Source organism: Boleophthalmus pectinirostris, unplaced genomic scaffold, assembly GCF_026225935.1.
Source record: "Boleophthalmus pectinirostris isolate CB_2022bp ecotype Guang Dong unplaced genomic scaffold, ASM2622593v1 HiC_scaffold_12, whole genome shotgun sequence".
NCBI classification, from domain to species: Eukaryota; Metazoa; Chordata; class Actinopteri; order Gobiiformes; family Gobiidae; genus Boleophthalmus; species Boleophthalmus pectinirostris.
Genome location: NW_026571018.1, coordinates 28325048 through 28347933, shown reverse-complemented (window position 1 = coordinate 28347933; position 22886 = coordinate 28325048). Strand labels below are relative to the sequence as shown.

At 38.7% G+C, this 22886-nt stretch overlaps 1 protein-coding gene across 1 annotated transcript; it reads left to right on the top strand.

The window, feature by feature from the left end:
• The first annotated feature begins 14382 nt into the window (after window positions 1–14382).
• On the top strand, window positions 14383–22800 carry LOC110155904 (clathrin interactor 1-like). Its single transcript, XM_055148849.1, has 12 exons — window positions 14383–14610; window positions 17782–17886; window positions 18052–18148; window positions 18292–18400; window positions 18503–18679; window positions 19075–19243; window positions 19642–19858; window positions 20090–20165; window positions 20240–20317; window positions 20465–20766; window positions 20983–21160; window positions 21482–22800. The coding sequence occupies exons 1-12, from the start codon at window positions 14570–14572 to the stop codon at window positions 21592–21594; spliced, it is 1662 nt and encodes a 553-aa protein (XP_055004824.1). The 5' UTR covers window positions 14383–14569; the 3' UTR covers window positions 21595–22800.
• The last annotated feature ends 86 nt before the right edge of the window (window positions 22801–22886 follow it).

Genomic DNA, 22886 nt, shown 5'->3' with positions numbered 1-22886 from the left:
ACATCTCCGTAAAGTCCAGTTGATGGCGTTTGTGTAATGATATGCATCAGACTTTTTCCATATTTGTCCTCTCACTCCCTTTTCTAAAAACAGCTCATAACCGTTTTGCCAAGTGGATGGATACATTTCTCAAACTGAAAGAAATTAATTATAGCAGTGCACCAAAATATCCAATCCAACATTTATAAAAAGATCTTCGCCGTTTGCGTACTGTTAAAACGGTTTCACTTCTCCATTGAGCTCTCTCTCTTTCCATCTCTCTTTATCTATCCCTCTCTTTCTCTCTCTCTCATAATGGACCAGACGCACAATTACTACTGATTAATCCAGCACTTAACACGTTGACCCCTCTCCAGCTCTACACGCATCCGCACCACTTAACATTATGCCCCGGTCCGCTATCAGGTACCCAGCATGCAGTGGGGCAAGCCTACGGAGACCGCTACACAGTCAGAAATCATGAGTGTGTGTAAATGTGTATCAGCATGTGTGGTTCGGAAGATCAAAACATGCAAGTATATGTCTGTGGGGAACGGCAAAGGCTTGAGGAGTGGCACTAGACCGGGGCAGTTCTCCAGAGGGGTACGAGGGGGAGATGAGGAGGTGGGAGACTTGAAGTGTCCCACAGCGCAGGGGCTGATTGATTTATGGATATGAATGGGGGGATAAGTCTAATTAAGATGTCTCTGGTGTGTAGATCAGAAGTAGGGTGAGAGTGAAGAGCTGTCACTGATCGCATGCTGAAGTGGGACGTCCTGTGGGGAAACTGAAAGAGCGGGGACAATGAGGGAGGCTTTTGGACTGATGTGGAGTAGGATTTTGTACTTTTAAAGAGGCCTAAATAAATATAGAGTATCGGAATACATTCATGAACCTTTTTAAAGTGCATTCTAGAAGACTAAAATACAAGTGTTGACCTACAAAAAAATAGCTTAAAGGAAAATATTATGAATACTTTCTTAAAACACAGACCATAAATAAATAATAAGAATAATGAGGTATTAGTCTCATATAGTGCTTCTCCAGTCATTGAAATTTGTTGTACAATTTATGCATTATTCATTCATTCCACACTCGATGGTGGTAAGCGGCCATACCGGCTTGTTGAAGCTTGGTTCCATCAGATCTCAGAAGCAAAGCAAGGCTGGGTCTGGTTAGTACATGGATGGGAGACCTCGGAAAATCAGGTCCCACAGTGGGGCGCCAGTCACAAAAACCTTGTTGTGTCATTAGGCAAGGCACTTCAACCACATTGCCTCGTATGAAAGTGAGGTGTGCATGAGTGTTGGTGGTGGTCAGAGGGACTGATGGCGCTGATTTGTAGCTGCGCTTTTGTCAGTCTACCCCAGGGCAGCTGTGGATACAATAGTAGCTTACCACCACCGGGTGTGGAGTGAATGAATAATGATCTGTAAAGCGTTTTTGTGACATATGTCTGTGAAAACTGCTATATAAATAAAAAACTTACTTACTTACTTTCTTACTTACTTACTTACTTACTTACTTACTTACTTGACACTTATTTGACACTTACTTACTTACATACTTATTTACTTACTTACTTGACACTTAATTACTTACTTACTTACTTGACACTTACTTACTTACTTACTTACTTACTTACATACTTATTTACTTACTTGACACTTACTTGACTTACTTACTTACTTACTTACTTACATACTTACTTACTTACTTACTTACTTACTCACTTACATACTTATTTACTTACTTACATACATACATACTTACTTACTTACTTACTTACTTACTTACTTACTTATTTACTTACTTACTTGACACTTACTTACTTCTTACTACTCTCTGACCATCACCAGCAACACTCATGCAAACACCACTTTTAAGCAAAGCAAGGTGGGTGAAGTGTCTTGCCTAAGGACACAACAGCAGTTTGCATTAGAGCCATTGCTGTGTCACTTGGTCTACCATCCAAGACAGACTAGGCCAAACCCTGCTTAGCTTCTTACAATGACAATGACAAAATTTGTATCCACCTTTATAAACATATTGTAACCCTTAAGCTGGGTACTCCTGGTCAAAATGGTAAATAGATAGATTGATACTTTATTGATGCTAAATGGTCACATTTTATAGCATTTTTCCACCTTTAAAGCACTTAGGAATAGGAATAGGAATCACTCACCTATTCATGCAGATATTCATACACTAATATACACAGACACTGGAGGCAAGGTGGGTTAACTGTTTTACCCAAGAACACAACAACAGTATTCATCTGTGGAAGCTGGAATCGCACCGCCAACCTGTGGGTGAGAGGACATACGCTGTACCAACTGAACTACAGTTGCACCAAACTCCTAACTCAAGATCTGAAGAAGAGTCCCGGGATTTGCATTGATTTCTTCCATCGCTCCTGAAGGTGGCATTGAATCACGACTAAATAGCCACCTTCCAAAGTACGTACTTTAACCTAACAACATTTGGCCTCATTTGTAATCTGTAGGCAACTATACATTTATACATGTGGTCGCAAAAAAAGGAATAATAACAAAATAAAAAATCTAAGAGATGCAAAATGGAAAGGTGAAAATAAGAAGAGGAGCAACAGTAGAGAAGGTCGGAGGACATATTAGTGTAAAATGAATGAAATTTGTGACAGTGACAGAGAGGCAGCAGTGAAATGTCCAGAGGGAGAAGAAGCGCTGACAGGAGAAAAAGATGGAGCGAATTAACCAAAATGCTCAGGATTCAATCTAAACTCACCGAGGAGCAGATGCATACATGAACAAACCAGCGGGGAGAGCCACGCTAAAGGTCACAATGACACATCAAGACAAGTGTCATTCATTACACTTTGATCTGGTGACTGATATCCAATACAGATCTTCAAATGCAGAACTGGTCTTAAAGGTGCGCTATGTTTTCTGGGGTACGCAACCTGCTTATGTACAGATGACCAGCCCAAGATACAGGTCAGATCTGTGGAGAGGCAAGCCCACTTACAGTAACAATTTCTTATATTTAAAGAGCCCATATCACACTATTTTTGTCTATGTTATAATGTTGTTTCCTTATCAAAAACATAGAGTTGTGTTTTGTTTCAGTCACAATGAACACACAAATCATGCATATTTAGGTTGCAGTCTTCTCTCAAACTGAAAACACTCCTTGCACCTTGTGATGTCATGTCATAATGCAGGAAGTGTGTTTTCCAAATCCATACATCTTCACTAGAAGCATTTGGATAATTTCCATACTAGAATTGCCAATCTCTACTAAACAAAAGGTAAAAAGTAGTTGTTAACTTGAAAACTACTTGACATCCTATGGTAGAAAGGAGCATTTTGAGCTTTGGAGATACAAACAGACTAATAATAAAGGATTACTCAAACATGTGAATGAAACAAAACACAACTCTAGATATGTTTTTGATGAGATAACAACATTATAACATGAGACTAGTTTGTGTAATATAGGACCTTTAATGCCATACTGTGACACATTCGACGCAAAACAATCACATCTCCATGGAGACGTATTGTTTCAAACATGTAATAAGACGAAAGGCCTTCAGATCAGTTTATTATTAACAGTGCGTTATATAGCCTACCATTGGTGCACCTTTCTATATGTAGAACAGCCCACCCCTTGTTTTTAACTTCCAGGTCTGTATTGTTGCACTGAGGGTCTTTGTGTCTTGTCTTCACATCGTCTAGTTAAAAATTAAAGTGCTTCTACCCTTTCTCTGTGCTCCTGCCTCTGTCTTATGGTAATCTGCTCCCGGATGGACCCCGCATATGCAAATAAGGCCAAATACGGCGCGCTTAGATGAATAGTGATGAGCAGACAACAGTAGTGTGCATACTTATACCTGAAGCAATGCCCTGTGGTTTACCTGTCTGTCGGTGTGTCAATCAAAACAGAAAGAGAGAACAGAAAATACTAATTAAAACACAATATATGTGAAGTGCAAATGGACTGCTTTTTTAAATTTTTTTATTATTATTATTTGGTTTAAATATTGATTAAGTTAGATTTATTCAGTAAAGTTTTGCAATGACATACCCTTGATACATGCAGGCAATAATATTAATGAGAACTAGTAGTTTTAATGTACAAAAAATTATAGAAAAGATTATAACCTTCATATTGAAAATTATTCCAGGACAGCCAGCAATATCAAAACCACTGCCCGGGTGTGAACCTCAGAAACGAATTCAAATCTGGGCTTTTTTTTTTTACAAATAAAGTAACTATACACATTAAAAAAAAACATTATTACTTCCCAATATTATTACCCAATTTCACAGTAGCAGAGATGAAACAAAAAGCCTGCAAAACTGATTATAATTTCACTGTAAATCTGTCATTTAAAGGTCCAAAATTACACAAAATTGATTCTTGTAAACCTTAAGTCATGTTATAATGTTGTTACCTCATCAAAACATACCTGGAGTTGTGTTTTGTTTCAGTCACACATGTTCAAGTAACCCTTTATTATTAACCTGTCATCATTTCCAAAGCTCAAAATGGTTAGTTCCACCTTGTGATGTCATGTAGTGGTAGTTTTCCAGTTAACAGCTACCTTTTACCTTTTGCTCAGTAGAAATTGGAAACACTAGGACTGAAATCATGCAAATAATGCAGGCTAAATGCAGGATTTGTGTGAATGAAACAAAATAAAACTCTAGGCTGAGATCAAAATATAATTATATTTATTTGGCACTGATTGGTGAATGTAAATGAATAGCTCAGTTCCTTCAAAGGTTACATTTTACTAAACGACAAGAAAAAATTAGACAAATGTAGAAACAAATTTTGATCTTACTGCTGTGATTTAGATGTATTTTTACTGAGCCTAAAACATAATACATTCTTGTGCAACAAAATTCTGTTTCTCAAAAAAAGACAAATATTATATGTTATTGTAGTGTTGAGTGGCCACAGTGAGATGTATAAGTTCAGCTTTTAAGAAAGATATCACTCTATGAAGCTGCCAAAAACCTTTTAGGACCCTTGAGATCCCCACACTCATGTTTTCACAAATTAAAGTGAAACAAAAGCCAAAGTCTGACTGCTTACATAAATACACTTAGGATTGGGAAATCTAACATGACACACTGACAGCTATTTTCATATGTCACTACTTTTGCCAACTGTTACTGCAATCCCCTTAAAAATACATAGTACATAAATACTTTGGGGTCCAGATGTGAGGGGGCTGCTTCCTGTACAGTGTCCACATTATGGCTACATCTGCTCCGGCATTTCCTCTCCACCTCCATCAGCCCCAAAACCCAACAAAATCAAATTCACACACTCCTTTATCTGCACGTACTCAACATACAGACCTACGTATGTATGTATAGTATATATAGACTCTACATTTGTATGGATCTGCTGCCCCTTCATGGTAGAGATTGTTTGTGTTCAGGAGATGGGAAAAGTTGCATTGCTACTCATCCAACAACATTTATATTACATCAGGACAATAAAAGAGCTTTCTGAATATATAAATAATTAAATCAAAATTAAAGGGCCTACATCATGCTATTTTCTGATTTATGTCATAATGTTGTTTCATCATCATAAAAAAAAAAAAAATTCCTGCAGTTGTGCCTTCTTTCATTCACACATGTTTAACACACAAATCCTGCATATTTAGGCTGAGTTATTTTCTCAAACAGAAAACACTCTGTTTAACCTTGTGATGTCATGTGGTGATAGAGAAAGTGCTCCACTGTGTTTTAAAATTCCATACACCTTCACTAGAATCATTTGGATAATTGCAGTTTTGGAATTGCCGATCTCTTCTAAATTAAAGGTAAAAGGTAGCTGCTAATTTGAAAACTTTCACTTTGGAGATGTACACAGATTAATAATGCAGTATTACTTAAACATGTAAATGAAAGAAAACACAACTCCAGGTTTGTTTTTGAGGAGGTAACAACACCACTAAATGCTCACAAGAGTCAATTTTGCCTAATACAGGACCTTTAAAGTTGTTTATACAATATCATACTTGTTGTACATAGCCTAATGATAACTAACCAGACAATATACTGACTATAAAGGTTCACTAATGTACATGGTTTTCCAGGAATATTCTGCAATATGGCATTTAACTAATCTATCTTGCATTTATAAATTACAAGTGTTTTATTGCTGGATAACACCTTCAGAAACATGCATATGAGTGAGCTTTTGTCCATGGAGATAGATTCAATGCCATAGTAAAACAATCCTGACAAGGCAATAGCATCTCCACAGAGACAAACAGGTGGCACACCCCCAGAGAAAAGCTACAGACAGCTTTAACCAGAACCAATGGTCTTTTCATTGGTTCTTTTTCAGTCTTGATCCTAACTGCATCACAGTAAGTCAGTAAGCGCTAAAAGCTCCAGCCCCAGTTCCACCTTGGCAGAAACACTCTCTTTTGGATGAGGATAATCGCCTGTATACCTGGCCTTGCTATAATTTCTGATTAGCTGAAATAATGACTCCTTACAAATAGTCCTTTGGGGAAACATTGGCATTGTTTTCTTCAGAATAAGCAAAAATAAACAAAACAATCCTGGTTTAAGAGCTCCTGTTTCACTGCAGGGAGCATGATGTCACCAATAGTTTACAATGGAGGACCAGCTACCCTCGAACCATCCACATGTGTTTTCAGTCAAGAGTCAAATTATGGCCCGAAAGGTCAGGTCACAGATAGTTTACAATAATATTATTCATAAAACGTGAAGTGGAAATGATCCTTTTCAGTGACTTCATTGTGTTTATACAAGTATGCCCCAAAATGGCCGCCCCGTAAAACCAACCGCGTACACATAACTGGACATAGTAATAAGGTGATGGAAAAGACCCAAGCGCAAAGTTCGACAATTAGCAAAGATTTAAAATAACAATCTCAGGCCCGAGGCGATGGTGAACTCACTGGAGAATAACAGAGCAGCCTTGTACATTGCGGATATCAGATGCCAAGTACCTCACAGTATTTTGGACAAACTTTTCCGCTAAAATATTAATTAGAAACATACATCATTGTTAAATTTGAGTGATTTTGCTAATAAAGTTTATTTGTTTAAGACCTAAAAGTTACGGGTATTTTCTTTCCACAATCTACTAAAAATCTGATACTTTGTAAATGATATGATAATACAACAAATGTCAAAATAAAAGTATAAATCTCTTGTATAAAGCCGAAATAAATGTAATATTACTACATTTCACTTGCACATATTTGTATAATTGCGCCTTATTTGGCACCAGTCTTTTGCTACTTTTAATACTTGTTTTGAGATTATTATCATTATTAATATTATTGACCTTTGTTATTATATTATATTGTAATGTGTGAGCTACTGAGTCCAAATAATTTCCCTTGTGGACTAATAAAGTTTGTCTAAGTCTAATTATTGTAGCTCCAGTCAACCTCAATAAAGGATACCACAGGAAAGGGCATCTGGTACAAAATATCTATTAAAACATCAATAAAATTAACCTTTACAATTAACTGTATTGAATGTATCTGTATTGAATTTGGTACTTATAATTCCTGGAGGTAAATTTCCCTTATAAAATGTAAAAGCCTGCTTCATCTACTCATTTCAAGGTGTAGTAGGTAGATTTAAATGGAAAAAGGTCAGTTTCTTTGTGTCAGATTTTCCATGTTAAAAAAGGATGTATCTCTCTCTGTTTCCCGTGGGACAAACTGCACATGCTACTGTAAAAGGAATGTGGACAGGAACATGTCTTAACTTACTAGTGTCAAAGTGTGTTCAAAGTGCATTAGATAAGAAGAAATTGCAAAATCTCTTACAATATATTTAGGAATGGGTCTCATGGCATGAATGTATGATTTTCTGTCACTGAAAAAGTTCATATGAGTATCTTTATATAGATTTGGGGCTGCTTCAAATGTGCACGAATATGTCAGCTATTTAGGAGAATAGGACATAACATTGAGGACTTTCTGTAACAATAACAAAAAATACTTTTAAATTCCCTTAAAGGGCCTGTTAGCCCCACAAACATAATAATCCCCACAAACATAATGACAATTCTCCACCACAAACATAACTTTACTACATCTGTACGCTATCAGGCTTTAAAAGTGAAGCTGATTGATTTTGGACAGGCACACAGGAAGTCGAAGCTGCAGCTGGGATATTATCAAAACATTTATTTCGGGGCTCCATAGGTCAGTCTAGGACTGTGTACTAGCACTGCCCTACTTGTATTCCTCTACCTGGGCAAACCCCCTTTCTCCATGGGTGAGGAGGAAGATAGCACCCATTCCTCTTGTTCCTCCGTGTTCACCACATGATTTCAGCGACCAGGACCTTCTGGAGAAATATGGATGTCTCATCCAAGGAGTGGTATTAAAGGTACAGGATGAGGAAGCTCTTCAGCCTCTAGGCATTAAACCACTTCAGTTAGTTTAGTTAATTATATATATTTTTAAGCAGGTTTTTGGGAATCTTGAATTTTACGGCAAATTCATCAAATTAAAAACAATACACATTTTAGAGCTGATGGCCAATAACAATGGCCAGTGTTCTTATTTTGATGAGTTCTTATTTTGATGAGGTCATGTTAGCCCCACAAACATTCAAACATTTTGTCACGCAAAGCGTAATAACTTCCCACAAACTTATTGTATTATGGGTGCTTACCCACTAAACTATAAGTTCCCAGTTTGATCCATACAACACTGCATACTGCGTTGGATACTTAGGAAAGACATTTAGGCCTATGCTCATTCTGCAAATATATTTCAAAACAAGCATATTGTTATGTGGTAAAAAAAAAAAAAATCAGTTAAAGGTAATATACATGTACAATGGTATATCATATATTAGAATTGGTAGCCATTTGTTTTTAATTTACCAATAAACTTTGTATTATGTTTGTGTGAACCAACAAATGTAATACATTCAATTTATTAAACTGAGTTTTATGCTTCTGTGGGATTATTATGTTTGTGGGTCATAGACCCATGTCACGCTACTTTCTGATCTAATAGTAATGTTGTTTCCTCATCAAAAACACACCTGGAATTGTATTTTGTTTCATTCACGCATGTTTAACACACAAATCTTTTTCTCTCAAACAGAAAACACCTTCATTAGAATCATTTGGATAATTTCAGCCCTGGAATTTCTCATTTCTACTGAACAAAAAGTAAAAGGTTGTTGTTAAGCAGCCCCAAGCCTATATGAAGATACTCACATGAAGTATTTCACTGACATATAAAATCATACATGAGCAAACTGCAGGGTCAGCAGTTCACACCCATCCAAAGTGTCAGTGAGCAAAGCACTTCTCTGTCATCATCTGAAGCCTCACATCACTGGGTCGCTATGGCAAAGTTTGATTTCACCCACATCCCCCAGTACTTCCCCCTGACTCCTGCCTAATGTGCCTACTGAAAGGGCCTATCTTATACACAGATGCCACAGCAGCATAAGCACAGTATTTTTCATTGGGACCGGCCTTATGTCATGTTCCCAGTGGACTGTGTAGCATCTGCAGCAAATCAGACTCTCCCTCCTCCCCCTCCTCTTCCTCTCTGTGCATTTTTCTCTTATTATGAACAACTTTAAACGGGCCAAAACTTCCTTTCACACACAAAAATGCTGGCTCAGGACTGCGGTCAAACACAGGTGCTTGTCTTCAACTTGTCATTCACAATTGTGCTGCAGGCCTCGAATGAAATTATTGGCAAAAAAGGCTAAATCTGATTATTTTTCCATGCAATTTACATCATTGTATCCTTATCACTATTCTCATATGTAATGGTATATCTGTTTGAATGGGGAATGGAGCTTGTAAATGTGTGTCCTTGGGATCTTTTAGAGGCCAGTGTGCAGGTGTTGGCTTATTTTCCTCTTGTGTGGTGTGGTAAATGGTTAATTGAATCAAGTCATTAAAAAGCAGATGTTTTGGGCTCTGGGCTGTAGAAACAGTAAAAGAGGGTTATTTATGGGTGAGTTAGTAGCATTGGACACATTGTAGAGAAAATTCGACTTCTTCTCAAGATGTCAAAATGTCCAAGTGCAGCTGTTAATGAGAAATAATTTCAGGTGGCAAAGATGTGTTGCCTTACTTCTTAGCAGACGAAACGTGTGGAGAAGATGGGTAAAGGGTAGAAATGGGATGAGACCATATGTTTAAAAAGTTCAGTCCAGTCAAATGAAGCTCACTATGCTGGATTTTAAGGATCAATTTGGAGCCAGGTCCATAATAGGAATAGTTTATTTGCAAACAAAATAGCAAAATAAAAAATACCAAGATCACGTTGATACGACCAAAATGATGAGACTCACTGCAGCAGTTACAGAGAGAGGGGTGACAGTTTTCCAATGTAGAGTCAAAACAGAGTCGAAGGAGCCAAAAGCATCATGAATTCTTTCTATTTGGAACTCAACAACTAGCAGGTTACCTATGTCCTATGTTTATATATACAGTCTATGGATGAGACACAATTTCCACGAGATGAAATGAGACATAAGATTGGGGTCACGAGAACTAGAAGATGAGATTTTCACATAATTTTTTTAAAATAAATTGTGCAGTTGGCTTCATTATTTTTATTTAATATTTTGCTGTCATTGTTGTGCTGATTTTTGGATCTAAAGCTTCTTAGAAAATGTGACTCACCACCACGTAACTCCTTTTTGTCAAATCCAAAAGGAAACATGAAAAAAAAATCTTATGAGATCTTGTGGCACTAGATCTTGTCCCATCGTAAAAGATTTTCAGAGGTGGTAAATACTGTCTGCTTTCTTTCTTTGTAACATCATGACCGTTACACTTAAAAAGGTAGGATAATCATTTCTGTCATTTTATGAGCACTTTGAGATACAACTTCTAATACCAAATATTATAATACCAACAAAATATTACATTTTTATTCATCTCGTCTCATGGAAACTGTGTCTCACCCCACCTTGTAAACCATCTTCTTTTTCTTCCATTTCGTCTGCCAAGAAGTAAGTCTTTGCCACCTGAAATTATTTGCAAACAGCTGCACACATTTTTTTTTACTTTTTACTGTATATAATTTTTTACTATATATCTATTTTTTTTTATATATAAAGTCAATATATATTATGAAAATATATTAGCAAAACAACAAATATTAAATAGACTTATATAACCATTCAACATTTTAAATAGTTTAAACTTGGACTCTGTGATATTGTACAGTGATCACAAACATCCTAACTTAATGACTTCTATACATGTCCATACAGTGGAAGTCCCCTAGCTCCTCTTCTCTCCTCTCACTCTCTTTCCTCTCTCAATCTGTTTCTCCATATCTGTCCTCCCGCACTCTCCCACCCACTCTTTCTCTCACTTCTCTCTTTGCCCCTCTCTCACTCATACTTCCATGTTCTCTCTCCTCCTCTCTCTTCTGTCTCTCTCCTCCTTTTCCTGTCACTTCTTTCTCTCCCTCAATCCCTCTCACTCTCTTTTTCTTAACACACTATCCGCACTTCCCCTGCTGCAGTTTCCCATAGCCCTCTCCCCTCCGTGCATCTCACCCACTGCTCCTCATTCAAGAGAAGAAAAAATAAACTTTACAATTCACAGTCTCCCTTCTCCCAGTGTCTGCAGCATATGGTCCTCATCAGCCCTGTTTGTGTTTGTGTGTGAATGTTTTGATTTTCCATTTATGATACGAGACCCCAAAGCTGTAATGTACGATACAGGTCACAGCAGTCAGGACTATTCTAAATGTAGTGCATGTGTTGTCATGATACGAAAATGATAATAATTTCAAACTGAGGGAACGGTTAAATTATCAACATGAATGTAATTTTCAACCAAAAATAGTAGTTTCTTTAATATTACCATGTGGCCTTGCACTAGTTCTAATATAGTATAATTTTGCCCAAGACTGTGTGTGTGTGTTTTCAGTATAAATATTTAAAGGGCCCTTATTATGCTATTTTCTGACTGATGTGATAATGTGTGCTCATCAAAATCATACCTGGAATTGTATTTGTTTCATTCACACATGTTTAACACTCAAATTTTAGAATTGCCAATCTCTACTGAACTAATGGTAAAAGGAGCTGTTAACATGAAAACTACCACTTCATGGCATCACAAGGTGGAAGAGAGCATTTTGAGCTTTGGAGATGTAGACAGCCCAGTAATACAGGGTTACTCAAACATGTGTGAATGAAACAAAACACAACTCCTGGTACATTTTTGATGAGGAAACAGCATTCTAGTGTGGCTAAATCAGTCAAAATTTTTGACAACCCAAATATTATACCAGGACTATTACAGGTTATTTTAAAACCTGAACAGAACCAGATTTAAACAAGGACTAAACAAGGCCGACTCTAATCTGAACCAGGTCTACAAGAGATCTAAATCTGTACTAAACCAGGTCAAACGAAAACGATAAAACCAAACTAAACATGTCTATAACATTAGGTCTAAGTCAAACCAGAACTATTCTCTGATCAGGTCTCAGGACTAAACCAAATCAATTCAGGACTAGAAAAGATACCAGGGCTTAAGCAGACTTAAACCTGGACAACATGACAACCTTTGGTATTTCCACATTGCTGTGTTTGGCCCATTAGTCTCCTTAAACCCTCTCACGCCCTCCACATCTTTCTCTCCTTGTGCCCGTGCCTTTGAATTGCAGGTTTAAAATCCCTCTGTTTCTCTGCTCTATTTTGAGTTTTGCTTTTCTTGGCGTCTGCTCAGACCTGGGGCGGACTCCGGGGTCTTTTTCCCAAGCGATCTCTGGTAAGACTCCAGGGAGCGACTGAAAAACACACTTCACATGCTCTGGCCACTTCCTCTACTCTGCTCAGCTGGATAATCCCCTCTGTCTACACCTCACTGTTGATTTAAAAGACAGGAATTAGGCTTTAAATGTTCTACAGTCTATATAATGCATGTACTATTCAGTCTTAATAATCCTACACATCTGGAAATTTCATAATGTATAAAACAAATTTAATCCTAAGCATTTGAAAAATCCAAGGATGCTAGAAGAAAGTCTATGGAGAAGTGAGTCGTGTAAATAAGGATAATACCAATAGTTGCTAGCTTCAAAGTAGACATGCATCTTGCATGAAATGGGTGGAACTGAGTGAGTTGCAAATAAACTCAAACATGAATGACAACATATATATGGATGAGGAAACAACAAATAACATAACTAAATATTTGTTGCTGTCACAGGATTGGGCTATGGGCTATTTCCTCCCTCATCCAAGATATGTTTTAAATCAGCAGTGCCCAAGCGGTGAGAAATAATTCCAAATCTAACTTTTTTTTTTTTTTTACATCTCACTAAAAGCTAATGTCCCAGAACACAATGGAGCCCTCTGTTGCATGCATTTTAAGAGGTACATTACATGAATTCTAGAAGCTTCAAATGGCTTTATTCAGGTTATTCTCATGGAAATAAAGATCAAATTTACTGAAATCTATTCTATCAGCAACTTGAATTTAAGGTAATATAAATACATTAAATCAACAATAAACAAACAAACAAACAAATAGATAAATAAATAAATACAATATTTTAAGATGTGCCTTTGTCGCAGTTCAGAACTGCTCTGACACAAATGGCATAACGTTTAAATGAATACTCAGGGACAGTGTTGGACAGTACAGCATTATATAGTAATTTTCTTGTAATCAAAATATAGAGCGATGATTAACTGTGTTCTGGGATGGCAAAAGAACTCATTTCATTCTTAACGGGACAAATGAACAGATAAGTGTGCTTGGGGAGCCATCTAGCGGAGAGGTGGGGAGTTACATATAATGCTAAACAATTATGAATGTTTGCAGGATACAGAATTTGAATAATGTTAATTTCATCAATGGATTATTAGAAACTTCGTACAGTCCTGATGGGCAGGTCTTACTGAACTAGTTTAACGTTAATATCGGTTTGCATACGTTTGACTAAAACTATATTTGAGCTGGTAGGGCCACTTTCCCTTGAGGCTTTATGTCTTCGTTTACTGTAATCTTTGGGAAACTGTCAGGTATTTATCTTTTCAGAATGCACCGAGTAGGCCTAGTTACTTTTTGTTGGAGGACCCCATTGTAGTTTGACCATACACTATGAGTCTGACAGAAAGACCACGCTATTTTAGATAAGTATTCATCCAAAACCGTAAAAGTAATTAACTGACGTTTTACACTGTGCCTATGGAAATGTCAATAAGTCCGTGGCTATTCATTTTCGCTTGTTACATGCTCATGTTCTCGGGAAGTTGTCATATCTGTTCGTTTAACATTTTATATTACACTTTTTAACCCCCATATCTTGTAATCTGTTTTCAGTAAACAAACACTTTATTCTGAACCTCACACACGCACGGGCCACAGCAGTGCGTGCCTGTGACGTACTGGGACGACGTTTCCGTGGTAACAGGGGCCGGGTCCGTTTACCGCAGCGGCTGCTTCACCTCCGCTTCGAAGCTTGGGGGACTCGGCTCAGTGACTGCCCTGGACCTGATACATCTGCGCCGGTGAGCCGCACAGGCACTGGGCGACATCTTCTGGAGGCGGCGGGCCCGCGCGAAGCACGGAGATGCTCAATATGTGGAAAGTCCGGGAGCTGGTGGACAAAGCGTGAGTACCGCCGAGGAGCAGGTGTTGCCCTGCTAACCGCTAAGTGCGTGCTCCGCTAACCGGTTAGCCGGGCTCCAGTGGGCTCCAGTTGGCTCCCGGGGGCTTATGGGGCTTTAGCAGGCTTTAGCCGAGCAGCATCAGCAGCTTTTACCGCTGACGGAGAGAGGAGACGGCCCTGACGTCAGACCAGTGCCCTCAGCTGTTAGCTTAACTGGCTACTGGCCAGGTTCCTCTTTTTTCAACCGTGATGATAACTGTCAACATGAAGGATTTCATCATTGCACGCTCTAATAGGGTTGTTTGTGTGACACAGAACCAAAAGGACAATGAAAACACAATTGTATCAGGGCAATAGTTAGCCTGTGTCGCTAGCATGGCTAAACCCAGGTCTGGGATCTGGACCATCCTTGTTTGTTGTAGTGTAGTAGACCCACGCCCGCCCCGCTGCGCGGATGCTCCTACACTCGGGATACTCTCCCTCCGTTATGTACCATGTGGACGCCAATGTGCCCTCCTTCAAACGTTATTTGAAGATTGAGGTTTAAATTCCTATTCACACAAGAAAGAGCAGCGTCCAGAGAACTGCCCACAGTCCCCCTGCGAGGCCCGCACAGGGCTAGCAGCAGCAGGGCAGTGATGCACAACTGTGGCCTAATTACACAACTACAAGTCACTGTTGTGTAGTGTGCTGTACAGTACAGTCCAACAGCGTGGCTTATCCCCCAACCAATTTCTCATATTTTAATATTTTAGTCACATGATACTCTTAACTGCTTAAATATTGACTTTATAAGGTGAGGTTGTGTTGCAATAATTGTTGCTTCGGGTCATTTATGTTTGCCATTAAAAATCAACAAAAGTAGATGTCATAGAGTCCCTCTTGTAAATGTTGCTTAATGTAAAATGTAATTGACTGTCAAAAAATAAGGAATAAATATTTAACGAAACATCTCTTTTTATGTGAATATGTACCAGCAAGAATTGGGAAACATGCCATTTTTCATGGACATAACATCTATTTCTAACTATAACAGAGAGAATAGCATTGATATTTTAAGTGCGCTGGCTGTGAACACCATTGATTTTAGTCCAAGCGCTTCATCATCATGAGTATGTGATGTTTTCTGTTACACACTTAGTCCTGAAACACATAAAAGAGTTATTATCTTCGCAGTGCTGAGCGGAGGAGAGGGGTAGCTGCACAAGAATAAAGCACTAATGAAAACAGTAGAGGCACTAGGTAAGGTGCAAGTAACAGCATTAGAGACACGAGTGACTAGGACAATTAAAGCAGAAAAAAGGAAAAGGTGCACATCTTTTCTGATGCATTTCAAAACCACATAAACAGGAAGCTGATTTGGTTTTGTAGTTTAATGTTGTCTTCATGTCAGTGGTAACAAACATGAAGACAAAGGTAACAAAGGCAACAAATTCAATGCTATGCAGCTCACTGTCTGCACAAGTTCATGTATTACATTTTTACCCATTTAAATCTGTAATCTGTCAAATGACACTACACACTACACTACTCTACAACGCTACTTAAACCTCAACCAAGACATTTACAGGCACGTTTTAGCTCATTTGCTTTGAATTGTTAAATGTGATCTGGCAGTTGTTATCGGAATAATCCCTCCAAAAATATTGAGATATAAATTTTCAGCAATGTCATCCAACTAGGGGTGGGCGATATATCGATATTTTAAATATATCGAGATAGTTTTTAAACTCGATATGAATTCTGACATATCGTATATATCGATATAATGCTTATATTCAATTCTGATTTCGCCGCTTCGCTTGTTTACCTTCTCTCTCGTCGCCTCCGCGCGCCCCCGCCTCCCTGATTTTGTTCGCTCGTGTCTCATTCACTCCTCACTGTCGCCGTGAACGCCGAAAGTTGGTGCCAGTGAAAAACTTCAAGCACCACGAACGTTTTCCACCATTTACAGACAAGAACATCAGCAGCACATCCTCATGTTCCACCGAGTCGCATCCTTTAGCCCGAAAGAAGCTAAACGAGCTGAGCTGCGTGAGAAGCGCGCTGTTTATGCAAATGAGACATGCGCTTAAGTTTCGTTTCTGTAAAATGTAAACACACGTGCGCAAAACTGCATTAAACACATTATTATCTCAAACAGGCTGATGTGGCTCTAGAGTCGTTATGCTTTATATATTGTAAAGTTTAGCAATGTAAAGTTTATTTATGCAGAATATTTTAATTAATAATCTGCTGCAGTGTCACTTGTACAATAGTGTTTGGAAACCTTTGATTTGATCTGCAGTGGATTGTGGGATTAAACCTCAGAGCTCCTTACTGCTGGATAGGAACATGGATCTATTGAAATAAGGAACATCCTGAGCTTCTTCTGCTAAATGAGCTCATGGTTATGATTATGGTCTGGATAACAGAGTGAATGCAAAGATGAACTTGTGTTGAGTTGTTTTATTTATGAATGAAAAGAAGAAAATATGTATTATTTATTTTATTTTACAGTTAAATTATTATTTATGTAATTAGGGTTTTTTGTAATCTTAAATGTTCCTATATGAACTGTCGACCTCTTACACTTCAATTTAAAAAAAGGACCTTGTGGAATTTGGCAGATTTGTTTTTGCAGTTTTCAGTTTTAGGGGGTTATTTTTTCTTGAACATATATCGAGATATATATCGTATATCGAAATATAGCAAAATATATCGAGATATATTTTTTGATCCATATCGCCCAGCCCTACACCCAACCTTTAATTTATATTGTTGGGCAGCCTCCCAATCATCTTTTCTGTTGCCAAGCCCAGAAATAACAATGGTTTAAGACACAGTAAAATCTTAAACCACAAGATCACAGTCCCTAATATTGTGTGCAGCCGTTGAGCTGTGCCTGTAAAAGCTTTCATTCATTATTCAGTGATCTCTGCTCGTGATCATACATGAGGTCTGTGCTTGCATAATGTTATAGTCTCCTTTCAGCTGACTCACAAGTTACAATACATGCTCAAAACATTCAGATTTTAATGTTTTTGGTACATTTGCAAATTGTAAAAGTTTTTGATATGCAAATGTGTAGTCAGAATTGTTCATTCACAACTATCCTTAACCTAAAGTGCTCTGTTCAAAATTCAAAATCCTCAAAGGGACAATAATGACCATTTTTGTGATTGTTTCCGCAGCACTAATGTGGTCATGAACTACTCGGAAATTGAGTCCAAAGTGCGAGAGGCGACCAACGACGACCCCTGGGGACCCTCTGGGCAGCTGATGGGAGAAATTGCGAAGTATGTGGAAATATAACGGCAGCAATTGAAACAGGAAGAAACCAATCCGATAAAAGCAATAAATTGGATACATAAATTAAAGCACCAATTAATCAACATACTGTTCAAGTTGCACAATTAGCAGGTTTCTGTTTTCCCATGCCTCTTTTCTCCACTGTTCCACAGATCTACCTTTATGTATGAGCAGTTTCCAGAAGTCATGAACATGCTCTGGTCACGAATGCTCAAGGACAATAAGAAAAACTGGAGAAGAGTATATAAGGTGACTACTAGTTAATTACTATTTGGTGATTAGGCACAATGTTGTGTATGGCCTTGCTCAGCCAAAACATGATTTTTGCTTTAATGTTGTGTATTTACATGTTTATATTTCCCCGCACTAATTGTATGGTCTGTATTCTCCAGGCTTTGCTGCTGCTGGCCTATTTAATCCGAAATGGGTCAGAGAGAGTTGTGACGAGTTCCAGAGAACACATCTATGACCTGCGCTCTCTAGAAAACTACAACTTCATCGGTATAAATTGAACAAACTAAAGCTAAGTTAACATTTCACTAGCTGTTGCTAGTGAAATGTTAACTTAGTGTAAATATGAGTATGTTTGTTGTGTTTGTATAGATGAGAATGGCAAAGATCAAGGTATTAATGTGCGGCAGAAGGTGAAAGAGATGGTGGAGTTTATTCAGGATGATGACCGGCTCAGAGAAGAGCGCAAGAAAGCCAAGAAGAATAAAGACAAGTATATAGGCGTGTCCTCGGACAGCATGGGTGGAGGAGGCAACAGCTTCAAGAACTGTGAGCTCTTTTCATTTTTGTAATGATTATAATAAGCCCTACTGTTTGTTCATATATTATCCACTCTACACATTTGTACTTTACAAAGCAGTGTACATAGACAGTGGAGGCAAAGCGGATGACGTCTCTTGCCCAAGAACACAATTCCAACTTTTGGATTAGTAAGGGAATGTCTCGTATTGCACGTCTGCTGCCCATATCACACGAGTGTAAATACTCCTTTTTTCTGTTTAATGAACATAATGCAGAAGGAACTGATATGTTGAAGAATTATAGCTTTCATCTATAAAACGCTGAAGCACAGATGGATAACACTAACAGAAACCACACAGCACAGAATACTTTCTAATTTCTCCATGTTCATCTAATATTTTTTTGTGTGTTTCTCCTCTCAGCCACTGAGTTGGACCGTACAAAGTGGGACGAGGACTGGGACAAAGGTAAAGGCGGGTTTCCCTTTAGTGAGAAGCTTGGAGAGATCAGTGACAAGATCGGCAGCACCATCGACGACACGCTCAACAAGTTCAGAAAGAAGGAGCGAGATGACTCCCCTGACAGAATCAGGTACAACCACTGTGATTTTGTCTAAGCATATTACATATTACTGATTTGGGAAACATAATGTCTCATGAGCAGATAATAGTTGCATGTCATACACAACGCTGCTGGTTATAGACAGAACTAGTCTGCAAGAAATATGTCAGTGAGAGCATCTCCATGGAGGGGTGCCCCTGCTAAGCAGTGGTCAAAATCTATCAATGGTTCCAGTTAGTCTTGTTGAGTTCAGCATTGGTCACAACTTTATAGTTTAGAAACAATTCCCCAAATTATCACTTTTTGCAGTCTCCCACCACTGGTCTAATGGGATAAACTGATGTGCACATGTGCCTTAATATTAACTCTAATTTAAAACAAAAACACTGCATTGCTGCCTCTAATGCATCATCTCACTGTTGCCATAGTGACAATGAGGAGGACCGAGCCTCAAGAAACGGCCGACAAGACACGCTGGAATTTAAAGATGAAGAAGAAACAGTGACCACGAAAAGCATCCAGATCACACAGGCCACAGAGACGACGACCACAACCACACGCAAACGCAGCGGAGGCTCCAGCAACAAGAGCCTGGACCTAGGAGCAGCCGCACACTACACTGGGGACAAGAGCCCAGAGGAGAAGGTACAGGTTAAACATGTACAGTGTAATAGACCCTTTAAAACTCCAAGAAGTCCAGTGGAATACAGTTGAAAAACTGGAGAAATAAACACCTGCTCTGCTACATGTATGCAATATCAGATGTGTTAGAAAACATCAACAAAATGTATTTTGCAATACTTTCTTATATAACAATGATTAATATTATAGGCATTATAGACCTGTACAAATGTGTTGATTGTGATTTCTCTCAAGTCTTCAGGCAAACAGTCATCGAGTAGTGGACTGGCCGACTTGTTAGAGATTGACCCTTCGTCCAAGAGCACCACAGGTAACTAACTGAATATGTCCATGATCCAGATATGAAGGCAGAAAATGTATTTGTTGTTTTCTGTTTTCTCAAAGGTGCAAGTCAGGACCTCATTGGTGGCTTTGCAGATTTCTCCTCTCCTGCAGCCTCCGCCAGCCTCCCAACCTCCACAGGTACACTTGAGGTTTTGTAACGATAAGATAATGATAGATATGAATTGTTATGGTGAATTAAATGCTCAATCGTGTGGTGGTTTATGTTTTTATGGAGGAGTAGATAGACATCAGATATCATTTTATAAAGTGACCTTTTATCTTTAGCTGCTTCTTCTTCCACTGGAAATGGAGAGTTTGGAGACTGGAGTGCCTTCTCTAACACCCCCAACTCATCGTGTGGGCCTACTCAGGCTGCTCCAGACCTGTTTGGCTCCACCACACCCACCTCTACCGCGCCTTCCAACCCCATTCCCCCATCAGCCGAACTATTTGACCTCATGAGTGGACTCAGCCACACGGTACAGACCCCTCACGCCACTCTGAGCGCATCCCAGAGCCTCACCTTTTCTTTGGGGGGAGCAGCGCCTGGAGCTCTGCCCAACATGCCCCTGTCTCGCTCACAGCAGGTACAGCTCATTAAGTACCGCAGTGACCGTTGGTTTTAAGTCAATTCTGTGTTCAATTCCTATGTTACTCTCTGGATAATTAACCATTTGTGTGAAAGAAATAACTACATCGAATAAGTAATTATAATAAGTACTTGTTGTATTTTTTGCAGACAGAAGATACTATTTATGAGCTCTACACCTATGCTTATGTTGTCTGCTATGTGTATCCTACAGAGTTTAGGGAACATGATGCCGCAGCAGCCCATGGGACAGCAGCAGAAAGTGGGTGGACCAGGAGCTTTGGGTTCAACATGGTCTGATCCCTCAGTCAACATCAGCCTGGACTTTTTATCAGCTGGGCTCAACCCCAACAAGACCCCACCAACTCTCAACAACATTATACAGCAGCAAGGTACGCTGCCCCTGCCAACATTTAGACTTGATCATGAGTTCAGGTACACTTAAGAAAACACAGGATATAGCTATCTCTTCCAAAGTGGCATATCATCACAGAACCAGTGATTTTATTTTATATTTGAGTTTATTTGCCTCAAACTTGTTCACACTTTGCTATATTAGAAAGCCACAATCACCTTACAACTTGTGACTTGTTCATATTTATCTTTGTGTAATGAAAAGTAGGAGTAAATAGCTTCTGTTTGTGAACCAAACTCTGTAGGTTCTTGTCATTAAATAAATAATTATAAACACTCTATACTTTACCTGTGTACAGGTGTACCCCCTGTGAACCTTTTGACCCAGAACTTTGGAGGTCTGAACCTCAGTTCTCCTCCTCATGTGACGCCCATCAGACCAACAGCCAACTCCATGATATCAGGCAACTGAGTTTTGGAATGCCCACCTCTCCGCCCATGACAACTGGGATGCCTGCATCCATGACAACGGGAATGCCTGCGTCCATGACAGCAGGAATGCCTGCATCCATGACAGCAGGGATAAACACGGGCTCTATGGGGATACCTGGGATCTCTGTGAACCAATGCATGATGGGAATGAACATGAACATGAATTTAGGAACAGGCGCTCCAGTGATGATGGGTGTTCCAACAATGGGCCTAACACACTCCATGTCTCCAGCCATGGTTCCACCTAAACAAGATGCCTTTGCTAACTTTGGCAACTTCGGAAAACAAATGTGAAAATGTTTTGATGAGTGAGTGTATGTGTGTCAGAAATGTTTGTAGTTTTTGAGAGTGAACTACTGAAGAGTCTATTGTGGGACTGCATGTGACTTTTTTTGCTTCATCGGTCAGCTGCACAAGTTGTTTGCATACATGGTTTGTTGGCATGAATCTGGAGATCATGGAAGCAGTTGTCTTGCTGACCAGTCATCTGTTAAGGTCACCTCTTTGTTTATTGACCATTTTCTAATCTGCAGTATAACAAATCAGTGTTTGTACCAGGACTGTCTGTACATGAGGTGGTCTCAAAATGGCATCACTGCCTTAATTTTACATTATGTGTGAAACACATATCTTTTCTATTATTCAACCAAATTTAATTCTCAAAGTAAGCCATTTACCCTGGATACACAGAAATACAGTGCATTTTAACAGTGTAGAGCCATATGCCTGTCCTCCAGCAGAGGGCAGAATAAAGCGTGCAAATATTGAATCTTGAGGTTGAACTGCATAGTAATTTTTTGCCCTCTATTAGTTTATTCATAAAAAAATACTGGCATCTCACGGATTTAAAAATGTTTCCACCTACTTCATTAAGTTTGTAGAGAGAAGTGTAGAGGGGAAGAGTTAGAATGACTGTGTATGTGTGAGTGTGAAAACTTGTGAACATGATGTAGTTTTCTGTTTGATGTGGAAACAGCTGAAGCAGAGCTTGTCTTTTTTTTCTCAGGCTCTGTATTCCAAAAGACCAAATCTTTATTTTGTTACTCTCAGAAGGATGATTCATAGCTATCAGTTTATTTTATTAGTCAACTTGTATTATGTTCATAACATAATTCAGTTTATTTTCTTTTAATTGTACTTAATTTTCTCTGTAATTCAGTCTACATTAAATTAAATTACAACTTTGCCTACTTTTTTCAGTTTGCATTTTTTGTAGGGATGATAATGTGCTCTGCTTTTTTAAAAATGTAGTGTTAGAATGGGATTAAAAAA

What these genes read in the sequence shown, in the direction of transcription:
- LOC110155904 (XM_055148849.1), top strand. Translation starts at nt 14,570, where the DNA reads ATGCTCAATATGTGGAAAGTCCGGGAGCTGGTGGACAAAGC. An exon ending in ACAAGAGCCCAGAGGAGAAG is followed by an intron (nt 19,859 to 20,089) that starts GTACAGGTTAAA and finishes ATTTCTCTCAAG; the next exon opens with TCTTCAGGCAAACAGTCATC. An exon ending in TTCGTCCAAGAGCACCACAG is followed by an intron (nt 20,166 to 20,239) that starts GTAACTAACTGA and finishes GTTTTCTCAAAG; the next exon opens with GTGCAAGTCAGGACCTCATT.